Source organism: Ambystoma mexicanum, chromosome 3q (assembly GCF_040938575.1).
Source record: "Ambystoma mexicanum isolate Mex_15411 chromosome 3q, UKY_AmexF1_1, whole genome shotgun sequence".
NCBI classification, from domain to species: domain Eukaryota; kingdom Metazoa; phylum Chordata; class Amphibia; order Caudata; family Ambystomatidae; genus Ambystoma; species Ambystoma mexicanum.
In genome coordinates this window covers 1,160,840,243-1,160,858,370 of record NC_090926.1, presented here as the reverse complement: position 1 = coordinate 1,160,858,370, position 18,128 = coordinate 1,160,840,243, and the positions used below count along the sequence as shown (strand labels likewise).

The 18,128-nt window shown below is 51.4% G+C and overlaps 1 protein-coding gene across 5 annotated transcripts in view; it reads left to right on the top strand.

The window, feature by feature from the left end:
- LOC138447699 (nascent polypeptide-associated complex subunit alpha, muscle-specific form-like) overlaps positions 1-18,128 on the top strand; it is a 139,035-nt gene that overhangs the window by 118,562 nt on the left and 2,345 nt on the right. For all 5 annotated transcript variants that reach the window (XM_069603985.1, XM_069603987.1, XM_069603988.1 and 2 more), the window contains exons 4-5: positions 6,062-6,213; positions 8,376-13,508. In XM_069603985.1, the coding sequence (XP_069460086.1) occupies positions 6,062-6,213; positions 8,376-13,508 (5,285 nt within the window). The remainder of the gene's footprint in view (positions 1-6,061; positions 6,214-8,375; positions 13,509-18,128) is intronic.

Below are 18,128 nucleotides of genomic sequence, written 5' to 3'. Positions count from 1 at the left end.
TCCTCCCGTGGCCAGGAAGGAAAATCACGTCCCTCAACTGCTGTTGGAAGTAAGGGCGATGCTCAGGAAAGGTGCCATCGAGCTCGTCCCGAAGAGGCTTCGGGGCTCCGGAGTTTACTCAAGATACTGCCTCGTGAAGAAGACAGGAGGACGGCGTCCCATCCTGGACCTGCGACGACTAAACAAATACATCAAGGCACAGAAGTTCCGGATGGTCGCCCTCCAGTACGTGCTGGGACAGCTGGAGGAGGGCGATTTCCTGTCGTCGTTGGACTTGGAGGATGCTTACTTCCACATCCCTATTCTAAAAAGACACCGAGTCGTGGTCAAAGGGCGGCACTACCAGTTCAAGGCCCTCCCGTTCGGATTAAAATCGGCACCCAGGGTGTTCACCAAGTGCCTAGCACCGGTGGCAGCGCGGCTGCGCCTGCAGGGGATCCACGTCTACCCCTACCTGGACGACTGGCTCATACGGGCAAGGACAAGGGAGCTCGCCGTGGAACACACTGCGAAGACCGTCCAGCTGCTCACGGACCTGGGGTTCTCCATCAACTTTCCAAAATCCCACCTGGTCCCGTCGCAAGTCTCCCTGTTTCTGGGAGCACAGCTCGACACAGTGGCGCGGCGGGCCTCACTGTCGGAGGAAAGGATAAGGACTATCCTAGGAAAGGTGCAACGTCTGCTGGTCACGGACGTGGCCAGAGTGTGGTCGATCAAGTCCCTCCTCTGAATTTTTCTGGTGCCCCACTGCAGACTTCGGATGCGGCCCTTGCAAGAATTCCTCGACGCCCACTGGATCCAGACGGGCAGCTTCGAGGACAGGATCCCGCTCGACGAAGCGTTCCGTCGGGCGATACGATGGTGGGGTGTCCGCGCTCATCTGACAGCGGGAACAGGTTTCCTAGCCCCAGCCCACCAGGTGACGGTGACGACGGATGCCTCCCTGGAAGGTTGGGGAGAGCACACCGGGGGTCTCCACGCGAGAGGCCTTTGGCTCCCGGAGGAGAAGACTCTCCACATCAACATCTTGGAGCTCCACGCAGTGTTCTGGGCCCTCAGGTCCTTCCTTCCGTCCCTCAAGGGCAAGGTGGTGAGGATTTTCACCGACAACACCACCACGATGTTTTACATTCGGAAGCCGGGCGGAACTAGATCCCCCCCCCCCCCCTGCCCTATCCAAGGAAGCCCAGGATCTGTGGCATTGGGCGTCGCCCAAGGGATGTTTCTGGTACCCTTTCATCTGGCAGGGATAAACACCATCGCCGACTCACTCAGCAGAGAGCTGCGCTCGTGCCACGAGTGGGAACTGCGCCAGGATCAAGTGGACCGACTCTTCCAACGATGGGGCAAACCCCAGATCGATCTCTTCGCGACGGCGGCGAACTCCAGTGCCGGAGGTTCGCTAGCAGGTTTCCCCAACCGAGGAGCATGGGCGATGCTTTCTCGTTCTCCTGGGACGGCCTGTTCCTTTATGCATTCCCGCCGTTGCCGTTGCTACTCCAGCTCGTCAACCAGCTCAAGAGCTCCCGGTGCAGGATGATCCTCGGCGCACCGGCGTGGCTGAGGCAGATCTGGTTCCCGGACCTTCTGGACTTGTCAGCATCCACACCAGTTAAGCTGCCGACGGACGCGGATCTTCTCTCCAAAGAAGGAGGCGCCATTCTTCATCACGAACCAGAGTCGCTGAACTTGCAGGCCTGGCTCCTGCAGCACTAGAGTTTGGAGGATACGACATCCCGGCCGACTGCAGAGAGGTTCTTGCGAAGGCCAGGGCATCCTCAACTCTCAAGTGCTACAGACATAAATGGAAGAGGTTCTCTGTCTGGTGCCGTGCACAGAAGATTAACCCTCTGCGGACTACAGCCCCCCCAAGTATTGCCGTACCTACTGTCTTTGGCCAAGGCTGGCCTATCTCACGCTTCCATCAAGGTACATCTGGCTGCCGTCTCACGTTACACCAGAACTACAGGACTGTGGTCTCATCGTCTGGTGAAGGAATTTATGAAAGGACTGTTCCGATCATTCCCGCCGGTGAAGGCCCCGGCGTAGGAGCTCAACGTGGTGCTGACCAGACTCATGGGGGCCCCATTCGAGCCTATGCATTCAGTGCCGTTGAAGTTTCTGTCGTGGAAGACAGCATTCCTCGTGGCCATCTCCTCTGCACGACGAGTGGGAGAGATCCAGGCCCTGTCTTGCAAGCCTCCATACTTGACTTTTCACGACACAAGGGTGGTGCTGAGGACGCACCCCTTCTTCATGCCCAAGGTGCCGTCAGACTTCCACCTCAACGAGCCCTTGGTGTTGCCAGTTTTCTTTTCGTCGCCGGCTGAGAGGACTTTGCACTCGCTGGATGTAGCTGGAGCGCTGAAGTTCTACGTGGACCGCACGAAGAGTTTTCGGAAGACATCGCAGCTGTTTGTGAACTTTGGACCTGTGCATCAAGGGAAGGCTCTCTCGAAGACTTCCATTTCCAGATGGCTCTCCGGCTGCATCATTCACTGTCACCGGTTGGCAAACCGACCGTTGCCCGGCTGTCCGAGGGCCCATTCGACCAGAGCGATCGCTGCTACTACGGCGTTCCTGTCTGGTGTGCCCCTGCTCGACATCTGCAGGGCTGCTACGTGGAGGTCGACGCACACCTTCACGAGATTCTACTGCGTCGACCGGGATTCCAGGGAGGAGTCCAGAGTCGGCCAGGCAGTGCTGCGCAACCTGTTCGCCTAAGGTGAGCCTGGTGAGGAGGTAAGAGTTGCTTAATGTTGAGTTGTTGTATTGCTTCATATTGAGCCTTTTGCCACCTCCTGTGGTTGTGCATGTGTATACTGCTATGTATTCTTATATTCATGAGCATGTGAATCCATGCCAGACCCCATGCTGGAGAAGGAACAAGTTACTTACCTGTAACTTGTTCTCCAGCATGGGTCTGGCATGGATTCACATGCGAACCCTCCCGCCTACCCCTCTGCGGCTCTTCACTTGGTCATACTGCCACTTCACCTGCTACCAAATATCTGAGGATGGCTGCCAGGGGAGCGGCTTAGGTAGAGGGCAGTCATTGGCTGGGGGCAGTATGACCCAGAGACCAGTGATTGGTTACTACTAAGAAAGACAGATAAGAAACGAAACTGATACTTATTTTTTTTTTTTCTATACCGAGGATTCCCGGCCTGACGACAGGGAATATTTATGAGCATGTGAATCCATGCCAGACCCATGCTGGAGAACAGTTACAAGTAAGTAAATTGTTCCTTGCTTCGAAAAACCCTTGCAGATATGGTGCCCATTTGACATCTCGACTCGGCAAAGGCAGAGGAGTTTTCTAATGTGCTCTAGTTTCTAATATTGTGAGGCTTTATTTTTTTCAACGCAAACTGATATTAAGGAAATCGTTCTGGAAAATGATGCAATACCTATTGAGACCTTTAGTGGTTGGTCTGGACTATGACAAGATGTTTAGTTCCAAATTAAAAAGTTACTCACCGTAGTGACTTCTGCATCGACGTGCAGCCCCAATCCTGCTGGGAAATGTAGTTCTCCCACGGGGCGTGATCGAGGGCTGACAGGGGAAATACACCTGCCTGACCCCTAGAGGTGACACGATGGGGGGGAAATAATAAAAATAACTGAAGCTCTGACCACAGTAAAGGGTGGAGAGCAAAATCTGCTTTCTTCTTTCCAGAAGGGGCACCTCCTCCATCACCTTGATCTGAAATAGATTGGAGACGTCGACCGACGAACAGGGCAGCGGAGCCAGCGTGACGAAGAGGAGGAATGTGTAAACCGTAGCAGAGGGTGACTACCAAGAGCACCCAGGAATTCTCTCTAACTGTACTCCAGCATAGATGATCACACCAAGGCAAGCTTGGAATTCAGCCTCTGCACGAGGTAGAGCTGCATTCCAAGCTTGCTTATTGGCTAGAAGCTGTGGGAAGCTCAGATCAGGGCCGCTATTGGCGGTGCCAGCTGGATTCCACGAAAATGCATGCTTTGCGTGCCAGGTGCCCTACTTGCCAGTTGTTGGGCCGCTAACTTGGGCAGTGGAGGCCTAGCTCGCAATAGTCCTTTGCTGCTGCTGCCAATGTGTCTGGAAAAAATCTTCAGCTTCATAGTTGCCTTCTGACGAAGACTGGCACTTAGGTGTTCAGCCAAATACTAAATAAGCTATTTGATACACCCCTAAACATAGTTACTATCCACGTTGGCTTAAGGTGCGCTCCGAGGGTGCGGCCACACGAGGGCACATCCCTGCCCCCTTCCCTGCCTTTGGCGCAAATAAAGGGCGCTTTACCTCCAGCTCACTGTCATGCAAACGTAGTATCAGCCAGCGCCTAATGGTCACCCGCGCCTGGCGCAGCCCTTAAATGCACAATGCAGGAAGAGCAGGGGGCTCCCTTACTGTGTGTGATCGTGTCAATTAGTGAACGGAGGGTCATCTTTGACTCCCCCCTTTCCTTCTCCGCCCACATCTGAGGTCTCTAAAAAGTCAAATTTCCGACTGCATCTCCTCAGAGGTACTCTGCCTTTCCCCTCCTTCCCCCAGAAGCTCATGATATCCCAAGCTCTGGTTCTCTCTAGTTTGGGCTATTGTAACACCCTCTTTCTAAATCTATCCACCTCTACTCTCCGCCCTCTGCAACTAATCCAGAACAGGACTGGAGGACTTGTCCTTGGACTCAAGCGCTGGGATCGTATCTCTCCAGCTCTGAAATCTCTCCATTGGCTCCCAGTGGATGCAAGGATTAAATTCAAAACCCTCTGCATTGTCCACAAGGCTTTTCTGGGGCCTGGTTCCAAAATACCTTCAGCTATCCCTCTGCAAATACCTCCCCTCTCAAGCTCTTAGCTCCTCTACCTCCAACTCCCTCAGGGTCAGTTGTTTTTCAAAGAAAGAAGCTGGGGGGTGCATCTCTCTTTGGCTGAGGCCTCCCTCTGGAACAGCCTCCCTGCCACTCTAAAACTTGAGGTGGACCATCTCTGATTCCGGAAGCGCCTCAAGACCTTCCTCTTTTCTTCTGCCTTCGCTCCCCCTCTCCCCTGCTGATATGTTCTCTCTTGGCACCGTGCACCTGACCACCCTCTGTCCTGCCTTTTATTATTTATTTATTTTTTCCACTTCTCCCCCCTTCCATGCACTTTTCCCCTCCCCCTCTCCCATGCACTTTTCCCCTCCCCCTCTCCCATGCACTTGCGCTTTCTCAATGTCACTGGGCCTAGTAAGATTGCTGTTCTCCCCTGTTCCCCTCCCTTGCCTTGTCGCGCTCTGAAACACTTGTGTACGAGCGCGATTAGAAATAAAAATATCAATATCAAAATCAATAACAGAGGGTTTCTCGGTTCACCAATTGACACGAACAAACAGCAACTCGTCACCCTGCTGTTCTTGTATTGTGTGTTTTAAGAGCAGCGCCCATCGAGGAACAGGGAGACTTTTTTTTGCGCCCCCGCCCCTCCCCCGGGGGTGCTGCACAGAAACCTCTCACAGGGCGCTGGCAGGCCTGGGGGCGGCACTGGTGGCTACGAACCAGCCACATGAATCGAAAGTGTACTTGCCAGTGCCTTCGCCAACACCAGATTCCCACAGCACGTTGCACACCACGCATGACCAGTTGTGCTCAGGATGCCAGAAGAATGTGTCCTGCCGAACTATTTTAGAAGTGTGTTTGAGCCACTGGTGCCACACGCTAGTCCCCACATTTCACTCTCGGAGGTGCCTGGAATGTGAAGCTTCTTTCTTGAAGCCCCAGACTGAGTTCCCCCCTCCCCCTGTCGCTCAACCCCTCTCCTCCACCCCCGCTCCCCCCGCACCCTCGGTGGCCAGGCTGGTTGGTACATGTGGTTTGTGGAGTGATTTTATTTTAGTATTTTTATATATTTTATTTATTTATTTATTTATTATTTTTTTTGCAATGCCATAAGCACGTGCTGGCCTTTTGTTGTGCTCCGTGATGCACTTTGTATACTTTGAGAATGATAGCTCGATGTGTGTAATGCATCTTTGAGTCTCTCTTGTGGTTGTTCAGCCGCCTGCATAATGTTTTTTTTTTTATTTATTTGATTTCAGACCAGCTTCCTCTGCAACAGCCACCACCAATCGCAGAGCCCCGCCAACAAAGGACAAACCGCCCGCAGCTAAACCTAGGCCTGCAGCACCATCTAGTGCCCAAGTCACAGGCACTACGCCCGATAGATCCAAACCAGATGCTGCAAAGAAAGGTAAGGGAAACCGGAACTGACTAATGCATTGACAGGAGGGGTGGAGGATGTGCAAAAATGAAGGGTCCATTAGCACAATGGGGATCAAAGTGTACCAAAACATGAGAGAGCGAGAGAGAGAGAGAGAGAGAGAGAGAAAGAGAGAGAGACCACGAGACCACGAGAGAGACCACGTTGTCAAGCTCCCCATAGGAAACCATCAAAAATGTCGATACGTTTTGCCCACCGTCCAGGAACTCCAGATGAAAATACATTGGCTGGTTCTTCAGAGAAGTAGGGGGACAGTTGACCCCTTTTCCTGCCCATTTCAACCACTGAGTGAAAGCAGTCTAGGGTGTTTTAATGGGGACAGGGGCTATAATATATGGCGTGTTTTCACTACTGCCACTTTTCACGTTTGTATTTTAAACGTTCAGTTTTCAGCTTGGTAGTTTTGCGGAATTTTCTGATTTTTAGTTTTGTTTTTATTTATTTTTTTTATATCTGCCGTTTGTTTGCGTTAGGGAATTTGGGGTAGTGGGGGCCACGGGGAGGTGGTGGGTTAGATGGGGGGAGGACCCCCATCCCCCCAAATACAGCGCCGGGTGAAGTGGCTGTGGCGGAACCACATGGACCTGAGGGGAAAAGTGTTGTTGTTTAAAGATGGGAGTACCTATAGAGGTGCAAGGGGAAGAGCAGTGGCCTGGGATTGGGAATATTATTTATTTGTCCATTTATATAGCGCTAAGCCCTTGGGTATCCATGCGCTGTTACATAAAACCAGATCCACGGGTGATTTAATACTGGCAGTCATTGTTGAATGAGGGCTTCTGGGGGTGGCAGTGGGAGGGGAATTGGTGTAGTTGAACTTGGAACTGGTCATGGGCCGGGAATTGAATGGTGGAGGCCGTACACAAAGTTTGGGACTTCGTTGGCACTTAGACGCAGGGGTCTGGGGAGTAATAGGCGATTGGTCAGTGGAATGGGGACATGGTCATAAGGCGGTAGGGTGGAGTTTTGGGTAAAAGTTGGGAGCCGACGGTGGTCGGCAAACCCTAGAAGGAGAGCGACGTCTGAAGAGGAGGTCCATAGAACCGAGCTTAAATTCGTTGCTGAGGACCCCAAGGGCCCCAAGGGATGGGGTATTTATCACTGGATGAACAGAAGTTCATCAGTTAGCAGCTGGTACTGGGCGTGCTTAGAATGTAAGCTTTTGCTCAAATATGCCTGAAATTGAACTTAAGCGTGGTGTCCGAATGTTTTGTCCTGAAATGTTCCTGCTTGATTCTTTCCAGGAACTGGACTAAAGTTGCTTAATATTTCGGGTGCTGCCATCATTTTTATTTATTTATTTTTGCATTTATTTCAGCGCACAAAGCCCAGAGGCATCTAGGTGGTAGTTACAGAAAGTGCATGGTACATTAACAAAGTGCAAAGTGCACGACTATGTATATGGTGACAGGCAGAATAGGTGCGCGTACGTAAACTGGCAAAGCCACACCTCATGTAGGGGCGGGGTGGCTACATCAGGCATGCAGACGGGCACAAGCCACACCTAATTGTTAATTAATGTGGTCTCATGTATTGCGCTTCATGCATATAGTGTCGGAGGCACTGCTAGGGGTTGGGGGGGGGTTATAGTTATAGCGCCCCAGGGCTTTTGGTAGTAGCCCCAGATAGAAGCTCAGGAGCTACAACCAAAAGGCTAGCTAGCCCTGAGTCCTGCCAGCCCCGACATTAGCTTAGCCCCTGATCTTTTCCAGACCTGGCAACACCCCTGTATAGTCTCCCTTCAGAGCGGTGGCAGGGAACAGCAAAGGGAAGGTGGGCTACATTTCAAACAGACCATGAAGTTGCTTTCAGGAAGCATGACCCATCAGTCTAAACCTGGCTAAAATGGATCAGCCCTGAAGTTTGTTTGTGAAATGAGAATGGGCTGGAGTCCAGAAGGTTGCCCCGAGCCAGACCTTGAGCGGATGCATTCATTGGCTCTAGGCTGAGAACACAGGTTTTCTGATAGCTTTAGGTGTAACATTTGTCTGACCCTTGGCCTTGCTTAACTTCACCTGTGTAATGTAGTGATGTGTATGTTGGACAGAAGTGAGTATGAGGATGCAGTGGCAAGATATTGTTGGTCTAAGCAAGACAGTATTCCTAACCATTGTCCCATTTTTTCTTTTTAGATGCTGGTAAAGTTTCAACTCCAAGCAAAAGCTCTACCCCTACCGCAGTGCCAAGCAAGGCTGTGACCCCTGTAAGGACTTCATCCACCAAGGCACCCAAACCTGCAGTGGATTCCAAGCCTGATGCCAAGGCCAAAGGTCCGGCTGCAAGTGTCACTCCAAAAGCATCTGATCGTGCGAAGCAGCCACTACGCACAGAGTCGCCAGCACCCAAGACGTCTTCAACAAAGCCAGGGAGTGCTGCATCCCCCACCAAGCAGACAACTCCACAGAAGGCACCGTCGACAACGCCCAAGAGATCTGCCAAGCCCAGCTCTGCAAAAGCTACACCAAAGAAGGAGAGCATCTACTCCTTGGAGCCTGTAGCAGTGCCTCGGAGGAAGCCTCAGAGTCTTGCTTCTCCAGGTGCGGAGGATGCGGAGAAACAAATCCTGGTGGAGGACAAGGAGGTGGCCAAACTGGGCATGCCCAGCTCACCGGCTCCAATAAGCCCAGCGGTAGACAGCCCCACGACCCCTTCTGCAGATGCATCATCGCCAGAGAACAGTACCCCATTAAAAACAGACCTGTGCCAGTTTCCAGAGGCTGAAGTCCTTGTCCCATCCTACTTGCAGAATAACGCTGCTAGCAACCAATCCCCAGCCCTTCTTGATGGAGACATACGCTTACGACCTTACCTAACTGAGTCACAAGCAGCACTTCTGGCAGCGATCCCTCCAGAGCGCCGGGAAGAGTTTGCTGATGAAAACAATCTAGCGGCTCAGGAGGAATCGGCTCTCCTGGTGGCCTCAATAGCACAACAGCGCGGACCGGAAGGCCTTGGACACTTTCCACTCATGCCACAGCAGAATGAGGTGGTCCAAGAGCTGCCTCCCCAGATCAGTCGACCATGTCCCCAAATCACTCCCTCTACTCCAGAAGATGAGGTTGTATTGTGTGGTGAAACGGAAGTGCCTGAAGCAGAAATGATACCCAGTGCAGACCATGCTCTGGCCTTTGAAGTAAGTCCTGGGATAGGCCGAAATACTTCAGACGCTGTCGAGGAGAGGACGCTGTGCGCTGAAAGAAATGTTCCGTATGTCGAGGACATACCCAGTGACTGCCATTCGCACGCCTTTGAAAGTTCTCCGCAGACGGACCTGAGTTTGCAATGCTCTGCATCCTCTGTTCAATCGCAAGAGGCTCCAGAATGTACAGAGCTGGAGGTGTCGAAAACACAAGGGGGCATTTCTAGTGATGACCTTGCCTTCGAAACTAAAGCTGACCCAAGTGCTTCTATCTCCCCGTCCCATCTCGCAAGAAACGAGGTAGAACTAGGTTCTGAAATAAACCTACTGGAAGCAGAAAGCCCAAGAGATGACTGTCACACTGCTGTTGCAAATACAGAAATTACTCCAGAGGCAAGCATGGCTGCCCCAGTGTTGGAGGGCCTACCATGTGCGGAAATGAAGGTAGCTGATATAGAAGAGGACATTGCCAACGACCATGGTCACCACTTGGAAAGTATTGAAACTACTCCAGTGAAGGACACGATTGCCCCGATCACTGCCTCTGTTGTTTTAGAGGAGTGTCTTCCAAGTGCCGAAACTCTGCCAAATTCAGAGGAGGCGATTGTTATCGACACCCACGGTGACTCCTGTGAAAGGACAGAAACGGAGTCTGTCTTGAGTGATCCACTCTCTGATGCCTCGGTTGCTGTAGCAGAGACAATGTTGCCTGAAGCAGAAAGGGTAGAGGCACCTAGTGATCACAGTGGTCTGGCCTCGGGATGTACAGGAAGCCCATCCAAGCTATCGCTTGATGTTCCAGTCTATGGTGAACCAGTTGCCCTAGTCGAAAACTCAATGGTTGTACCTCTTCAGGCAGAGCCCTCAATCGAAGAGCCAAAGGTCTCAACAGTGAATGTTTCGGAGGAAGAGAGCCTTCTGCAGCAACCAGAGGTAGCGATGATGCTAGAAGATCTGGAACCTCTTCCTGTGGTATGTGAGCTACACGTTGATAAATCAACCCTGCAAGCCAAGCCCGAGCAGTCTCCTAGTGCTCAACCGTGCGAAGCAACGTTAAATGATGGGGACAAGGTAATCGCTGAAGAGGTTGGACTACAAGTGACTGATCAGGCCCCACAGCCGAGCTCCGAAGCTTATGCTACTGGAGTGGAAGCAAACCCCATTCAAGAATATTCAGAGGTGCCGTCAGATGCAGAGATTTCGAGTAAACTCGCAGATGATCTTCCTGATGTTGGTCAAGGGATTGATCTACTCGAGGAGAAAAATGCCCTAAAGGGCATAGAGGTTAATGGCAACTTTTTGGAAGATACTCCAATTTCTTTTAACCATCCAGTCGCCTCCAGTATGGGTGAGTTGGATGATCTGAGAGAATCCGAAAGCTTGTGCAGTCGGGGAGAATATACTTGGGAGGTAGACTGCCCTGCACAATCTCTTGCAGAAAATGAAATTGAGCTGTTGAGCAAAAATGATGCAGAGTGTGACGTGGAAGCCTTGACATCTGTGGCAACATCCACAGATGACCTTGCGGATGAACACCAAAGGGCTCACCAGCCGTCTTTATACCAGTCTCCCAAGGGCTGTGAGACCCTGGTGTCCAAGGATGCTGAAGACCCTGTAGACAAAGAATGTGCTGAAAGTGTGGGAGTGATCGATGAAGCCCCTCAGCCCTTGGGCAGCCCAACAGGAACTGAACCTCAGCTATATGGCAGCATGGTACAAGAGCCTACCGATTGGGAAGCCACCACAACCATCGCCAGTTTGGAATGCAATGCTCATTTTCCAAGACCCATCCTCTCCGGGGGGCTGCCAGGAGAGGTTTCTTCAACCCTTGATGGTCCACCGCCATGTGGGGCTGCAGAGTACTTGAGTATTGGCTCTCAGGAGGCCATTCCCCACAGAGAAGAGGAGCTTGAAGAAGATACACCCATCCTATCTCCAAAAGAAGAGACCCTGCCTCAAAGTCCTTTAAGGTATGAGGTGGATTTGCAAGATAAGGTAGCACCAGACGATGTCCCTGAACTGTTCCTCCCAGAATCTGGGACTGAATGCACTGATCATGTCCTAATGCATGGTGCAGCGGAGCAGGCCCCGGAGGCGCATGGTGCAGCGGAGCAGGCCCCGGAGGCGCATGGTGCAGCGGAGCAGGCCCCGGAGGCGCATGGTGCAGCGGAGCAGGCCCCGGAGGCGCATGGTGCAGCGGAGCAGGCCCCGGAGGCGCATGGTGCAGCGGAGCAGGCCCCGGAGGCGCACGGTGCAGAGGAGCAGGCCCCGGAGGCGCACGGTGCAGAGGAGCAGGCCCGGGAGGCGCATGATGCAGAGGAGCTGGAGGTGTACGGTGCTGAGGGGCTGGTCCTGGAGGCGCATGGTGCAGAGAAGACTCTGGAGGTGCACGTTGCAGGGGAGCAGGCCCCGGAGGTGCACGGTGCAGAGGAGCAGGCCCCGGAGGTGCACGGTGCAGAGGAGCAGGCCCCGGAGGCGCATGATACAGAGGAGCTGGAGGTGTACAGTGCTGAGGGGCTGATCCTGGAGGCGCATGGTGCAGAGAAGACCCTGGAGGCGCATGTTTCAGAGGAGCTGGAGGTGCACAGTGGGGAGGTGCATGGTACCAAGGAGCAGGCCCCGGAGGTGCATGATGCAGAGGAGCAGGCCCCGGAGGTGCATGATGCAGAGGAGCAGGCCCCGGAGGTGCATGATGCAGAGGAGCAGGCCCCGGAGGCGCATGATGCAGAGGAGCAGGCCCCAGAGGCGCATGGTGCAGAGGAGCTGGAGGTGTACAGTGCTGAGGGGCTGGCCCTGGAGGCGCATGGTGCAGAGAAGACCCTGGAGGCGCATGTTGCAGAGGAGCTGCAGGTGCACAGTGCTGAGCTGGCACTGGGGGTGCATGGTGCAGAGGAGCAGCCCCTGGACAGTGACGGTGAGGATCTGCTCCACAAACCCCATAATCTAGCTCTTGAGAGTACAGGAGTTCCATTTCAATCAAATGGTACACAAGGTTCTTCTTGCGGAGGTGAGGGTCCATCTCCTCTTTCACCAGAATCATTGGAACCCCTGCAAGAACAGTCTCTGGAAAAGGGGCCTTCAAAATCCAGCACGCTAAGTGGCCCTGATCTTGCTGGAAAAAGCAGCAGTGAAACGAGTACACCAGAAGAACTCCGAGACTATGACAGCAGCTCTGGCGTGGAGTCTAAATCCGATGACAAGCTGGGTGGCAGCTTAGACCCAGCGTTTCATCAGACACAGCAGCTGATTAGTCCTTTAGATGACTTGCCTGCAGACCAAGACTTGGGAATTCACATGGAGAAGGGGGATGATGAGGCAGAAACGCTGCTGGCTGATGAGCTTTTAGGGGACCCCCATACCGAGCCCACAGTGTCATCTGAGGAGCACTCTGAGACAGAGATGGATGCGGACCTCTCTCTCAATGGCTTAAGTAAGTGCCCTGCCTTTGAAAAACTGGACTCCACCAGCACAGTGTTAGATAAAAGCAAGCCTCTTGTGTCCTTGGTGTCTCCGCCCTGCAAACCTTCACTGTTTCATTCTGTGGAGGAATCTGACGAACTAGGGTCTGGTGATGCTGGCACGGAGACCCCGGCTTCAACCAACTCTGCAGCTTCCTATGATGTGTTTGATGGAGCCTTTCACCTGCACTCCACGGACAGCTGTGGCAAAAGCCCCGGAGTCTCCTCATTGGATAGTGAGGAGCATGTGTTGGAAGGAAACCGTGACCACTTCCCAATGGGGCTTCAACGGGAGATAGGATTTTCTGTAGAATCCTACAGCCTCGGCAAGGAGGAAGATCACCGGACTCCATCGGAGGACGAGGGTGATTGCCACGCCTTCCCTCCTGAGCCTCCAGGGTGGAAACAAGAGATCTTGGGGAGTGGATCCACTGGTTGGGTTCAGCAATCCGAGCACAACCCTGCAGAAGGCGGGCATGAGCAGAACTTGCTGGAATCCAATGGCCGGTCCTGCGCGGAACCCGAATGGGTCGTGCAACCCATTCCATTGGCAACATTTGGACAGAAGGAGATAGACTTTGACTTACAAATGCCGACAGCAGATACACATCCAGCCTTACAATCGTACAGTGATACTCCTGGTGTAGGGACTGATAACATGGCATCAGGTAATGTATAGGGTGGCCCTATAGAACTCTGGATTGGTTGTGAGTGCCAAATCCGAAGGAACCTTACTGTGGGGCTGAGGGGGAGGAAGCTGCAGACGTTGCGGCTTTGAAACCCATTTCAAAGGTCTTTTAAGTATTCCTGTTGCTACTACGGGTCAGATATTAAGCAATCCATATGTGCTAAGATCTTCCTCGGGGGTGGAGGCGGGCGATAGTCGAAGACATACAAAGCTGCAGGAGACGGACACCATGGCAAAGGGTTTATGGGGTTGTTTATGGCCATAGGGACAAACAAGCGGTCTGCTAAAGGCCTGGGTCCACCTAACTAATAGCAGTACCTCCAGCTCGAGCATTAAGATAGCTGCTCCATTAAGCCTGGCTGTCAAGACTGCTTTAAGGAATTCCCAGATCTCCCTGGACTGCTTCCATGCATTAACCCCGGTCATTATCCCACAGAACTTGCCCTTTTGTATGCGTCTACATGTGCAGATTGCACTGTATTTGCAAACAGTAGATTAGAACCCACACTTCACCCCACCCAGAACTCCAGCGCAGCTTTTCCCCCTCCAAGCCCAATCAGTCGACCCCCCGAAAACCATGGCAATATCCGTTCATTTGAAACCTGAAAGATATATTTGAAGGGCTCTTTTTATTTTTAAAACACCCTTCATGGATACAGCCCCACCCCCTCTGATAACACTAATGTCTCCCTACAAGTAGCTCCTGTTGTATTTGAATGTCCTTTTGAAACATTTAGTCTTCACTAAAACATACATTCGTATTTATTTGCTTTGCGACACATGATTTTGTTATCTTCTAGAAAGTTGGTCTGGGAAAGTATCATCATGACACGCCTTTTAGTTCTTTCCCTTGTCCCCTTTAATTTGGGCCGGAGCGGTCTAGCAGGGGAATATTGCTCCGTTCGTTCCCGTTGAACGAACCGCTTTTGCTGGATCCTGTGAAGATTGACAGTCTTGCCCTGGTCTCGGATTGTGGTCTATCAAGCCTAAAATATTTAGGCACCAATCCTATTCTAACACTTGTTCCGCCTTTAGGGGTTTCTCCCCCCCCCCCTCCGTCCTTTGTTTGGCAGAGTGCCATGCCTCGGAGTGATTGAGCGCACATAGTTGGATGCATTCATGGTCCATATTGCCCAATATGCGACAATCCTTCCTAAACTGTTAGCCAGGAATTGGTTGTTCCAAAGCCCCATTTGCACACACCGGAACCTTTAGTACTTCTTTTTAAAAATTCTTTCCTATGGACCATTTTTTTTTTTTAAATGTATTTATTTTTTGGACTCATTTTTCCTATTTTGTTGGTGTTTTTTTTTACTTTTTGTATTTTCTTTGCTTTCCCTGGATGAACAGAATCATTCCCAGCTTCTCTATTAATCGATCTCAAGCCTTAACGATCGCTGCCCCTCCTATCTCCACTCTGTTCATCAATGGGCCTCTTGATGTGAAAGCCCCTTCAAGGATGCGGCCCCTCAAATTGGCTGTTGTATCATTTACCATCCTTAACCAGCGATCGGCAATAGTCCAAGCCTTGCTCGTTCCCCGTTGCCAGAAACCTGCCTCTCGGTTGACTCCGGTTTAGCTGGCATCAGCCTTGCATAATACTCCAAAAATCCGGAGCAGAGGGGCTTGAAGTGTTTGTGTCCTTGTGATGGCTGCCATCGCAGGATCTTCCTCTGCTACACCTGCTTCAACAGATCTCCTCTGTGTCCAGTTCAGACCTCCACGTGCTGCCTTGTAAAAGCGTGGGACTTTAATTGCCAAAGTGAGTGCATCAAAACCTGTTTAAGGAGTATTTTTCCACCTTAGATGCAATGTTCTTGGACCAAGCAACACCTTCAGTAACCACCTACACTATGTACATTGCAACATAGTTGAGAGTGAAGCAAATTGGCTGGGCGCAGGCCAGAGTTTTTGGGGCCTGGATCCCTTTGATTGGAATCAGCAGTCAGAGCAAAACCCAGCAGATGGAGAGCACGAGCGTAAGAGGAATCGAACAGGGTGTCCTGTGAGATGGCAAATGAGTGCCAGAACTCATTCTATGGGCAAAGATTGTACAGACAGGGCTAGCATGTGATATACCAATGCCAAGAAAGTATACATGCAGTGCAGTCATGCCAGTGCCACCCCCTAGTGTAGAGGCTGGGCAACCTATAGAGTGGCCTGGTTCTTATAGAACTATGGGTTAGCCGATTGAAAAAAAAATCTTAACGTGGAGCTCAGCTGGAGGAAGCCGCACACGCCATCTTTGCATCCCATTGGAACTTGCTTTTTGCAGTGTTGGAGCCGCTATTTAGCACTCATCCAGTTAAGGTCCTCCTCAGGGTGTGTTTGATAAGAAGGGGTTAGGCTGCGATGGTTAGTCCGTTGAAGAATACCGTGTGCCGTGAGATCATCTTATCATTCTTGCAGATGTAAACTTGGTGTTTATGCCCATTGAGGTGTACTCCTTTTGTTTCGCCAACTGATTAGAACCTGAAACCTATGCTCCGTCCAGTTTGTTTTGTTGCTGCTCCTCCAAACGGATGGCTTACTTTTCTTGCTCCACCTCTGGAGAGTTCCTCATTCTCGAAGTGTTCCTTTTGAACTACTAAGAGCAAGCTACTCACCGCATTATTTGATTGGAGCTTCGGCTCAATGGTGGTAACTCGTCTCTGTCAAAGCGCTTCTGCAGGCAAGGTGCACTCTATGCAAAGTAGTTGCAGGGTTTACCAGCCACCTGCAGGAAACAATGTTCGTTTTCCGTCCGCAGAGCAAGCAATCCCCTTCCGGCTGGAGCCATCACACTGACTCCGTCCAAGTCCTTAACACTGAGAAATGGGATTGTGTAAGACCGAAGATTTGCAGCTGGATTTCCTTTGCTTCTAAAAGAGACCAACCAGACAGGTTGCAGTGTTGTGACGACGCATTTATCTCAGTGCTTGCCATCGATTCTTCTAGTGTGGCAGTTGGATCCTGTGCACAAGAGCTTTGAGTCGATCGAACATGGTCCCTTTATACAGCAGTGTCTCATCAGAAGATGGCACATAACATATAAGCCAGTCCTTCATCTGCCTGACTTTCTCAGTTTTTTGTTAGGATAACTGGCTTTACTATTGCACACTTTTGTCTCTCGCATGATCTACACCTTTTTATAGCAAAATAAGACAATGGAAGACTTGGACCTTTACCCCGGAATGTCTTCAAATATCTGTGCTGCCCTTCGATACTCAACAAACCCGCCCTCCCTTTTCACTTTAACCTTCACTCTGCAACAGAATAAAGCACCCTGCAGCCCCCTCACCCCGATATTCGAGGGGAAGTGCTTCCCAATTAGCCACACACTTTGGCAACCAGTTGTGTTTGCAAGATCTTAATGGGTGACTCAAGATTTTAGACTGGGCCCAGGCCAAAATAATTTCTCCTACAAAAGTCCTCTGCAGTCTAACCATGTTTCTTGATTGAGAATTTCTGTTGGTCAAGGGAAGGCCTCCAACCTGTCATATGAAGTGGTGCTGGACAGAGATGGCCACTGGCCCCATGCCACAAGATTCCCCTTGATCTCGTTCTAGCTTTAACCCAATAAGGCTTTGCTTGCCAGTAATTGAAGGTTCAACCTTCTAATGGAAGCATTGCAACTGTGTCCCACAGGACATGAGGCCATCTTTGAAGGGGAGGCGGTGTTATATTTAAAAATCCCTTGACCAAGAATGGGAGATCTGCTCGATTTTCCCCAGGTTGAAATTTTGTATCTGATGGATAGGCAAAACAACCAACATGCATATAGACACAGCTCCCAAACATTTCAAAGAGTAATATCTGGACCATACCCCTCAAAGAAAACATTTTAAGGCCACTGTGTTATGTGACATAGCATATCCCTGCCCATCAGAGGTTAGATGTCTTGGCCAATACCATCCTAGTATTTGTCTATGGACACACCTAAAGGGGAAACTGGGAAAGGAGGCGGGGGGAGTAGGTGGAGGTTACTGTACAGACTTGGATGGCTGGCTAGGCTCCCAAGAGTCCGCAGGTTATGGCAACCTGTTAGTACGTCTAGTATTGCTGACTGTGGGGGGAGGCAAGATGGCGGGCTGCACACTAATTGGACAATGGTCCATGATCATGTGGTGAGGGCTCCAGTGTACGTGGTGGAAAGCACTAGTATGTGGGCACATGGCACCATGCCAGGTATCAGGGGGGGGGGGGCAAGTATGTAGTTGATGGTAACAGTATGGAATAGTGGAGGGCAGTACAAGTTAGTAAAGGTACCTGTGTGTGGCATGTTGCGGTTTGAAGTCCAGAGCCTTTGCATGATGAGCAAGTGGGATAGCTGCAGCATCCAGGTTGATCAGTGTCTCTTCCCTTCACGGGCCGGTCTAGCCGCAGTCATTTACCATCTTGCATCATGGGGTGCACCAAATGTTGACGCTGTTCTTTTAGCTACTTTTTTTCATACACTGTTTGCAGTGGGGTGGCTTCCACTTGTGGCTGACTCTAGGGGTTTGCCAACCAGGCAATGTTGCCATTCCGGTGATGAAGTTAAATTTGTGGGCATATTTAACCCTTCGTTTACTCCAATGGGGGGGGGGTGTTTCTGGGGTCCTCTTTGTTGGGTGGAAAA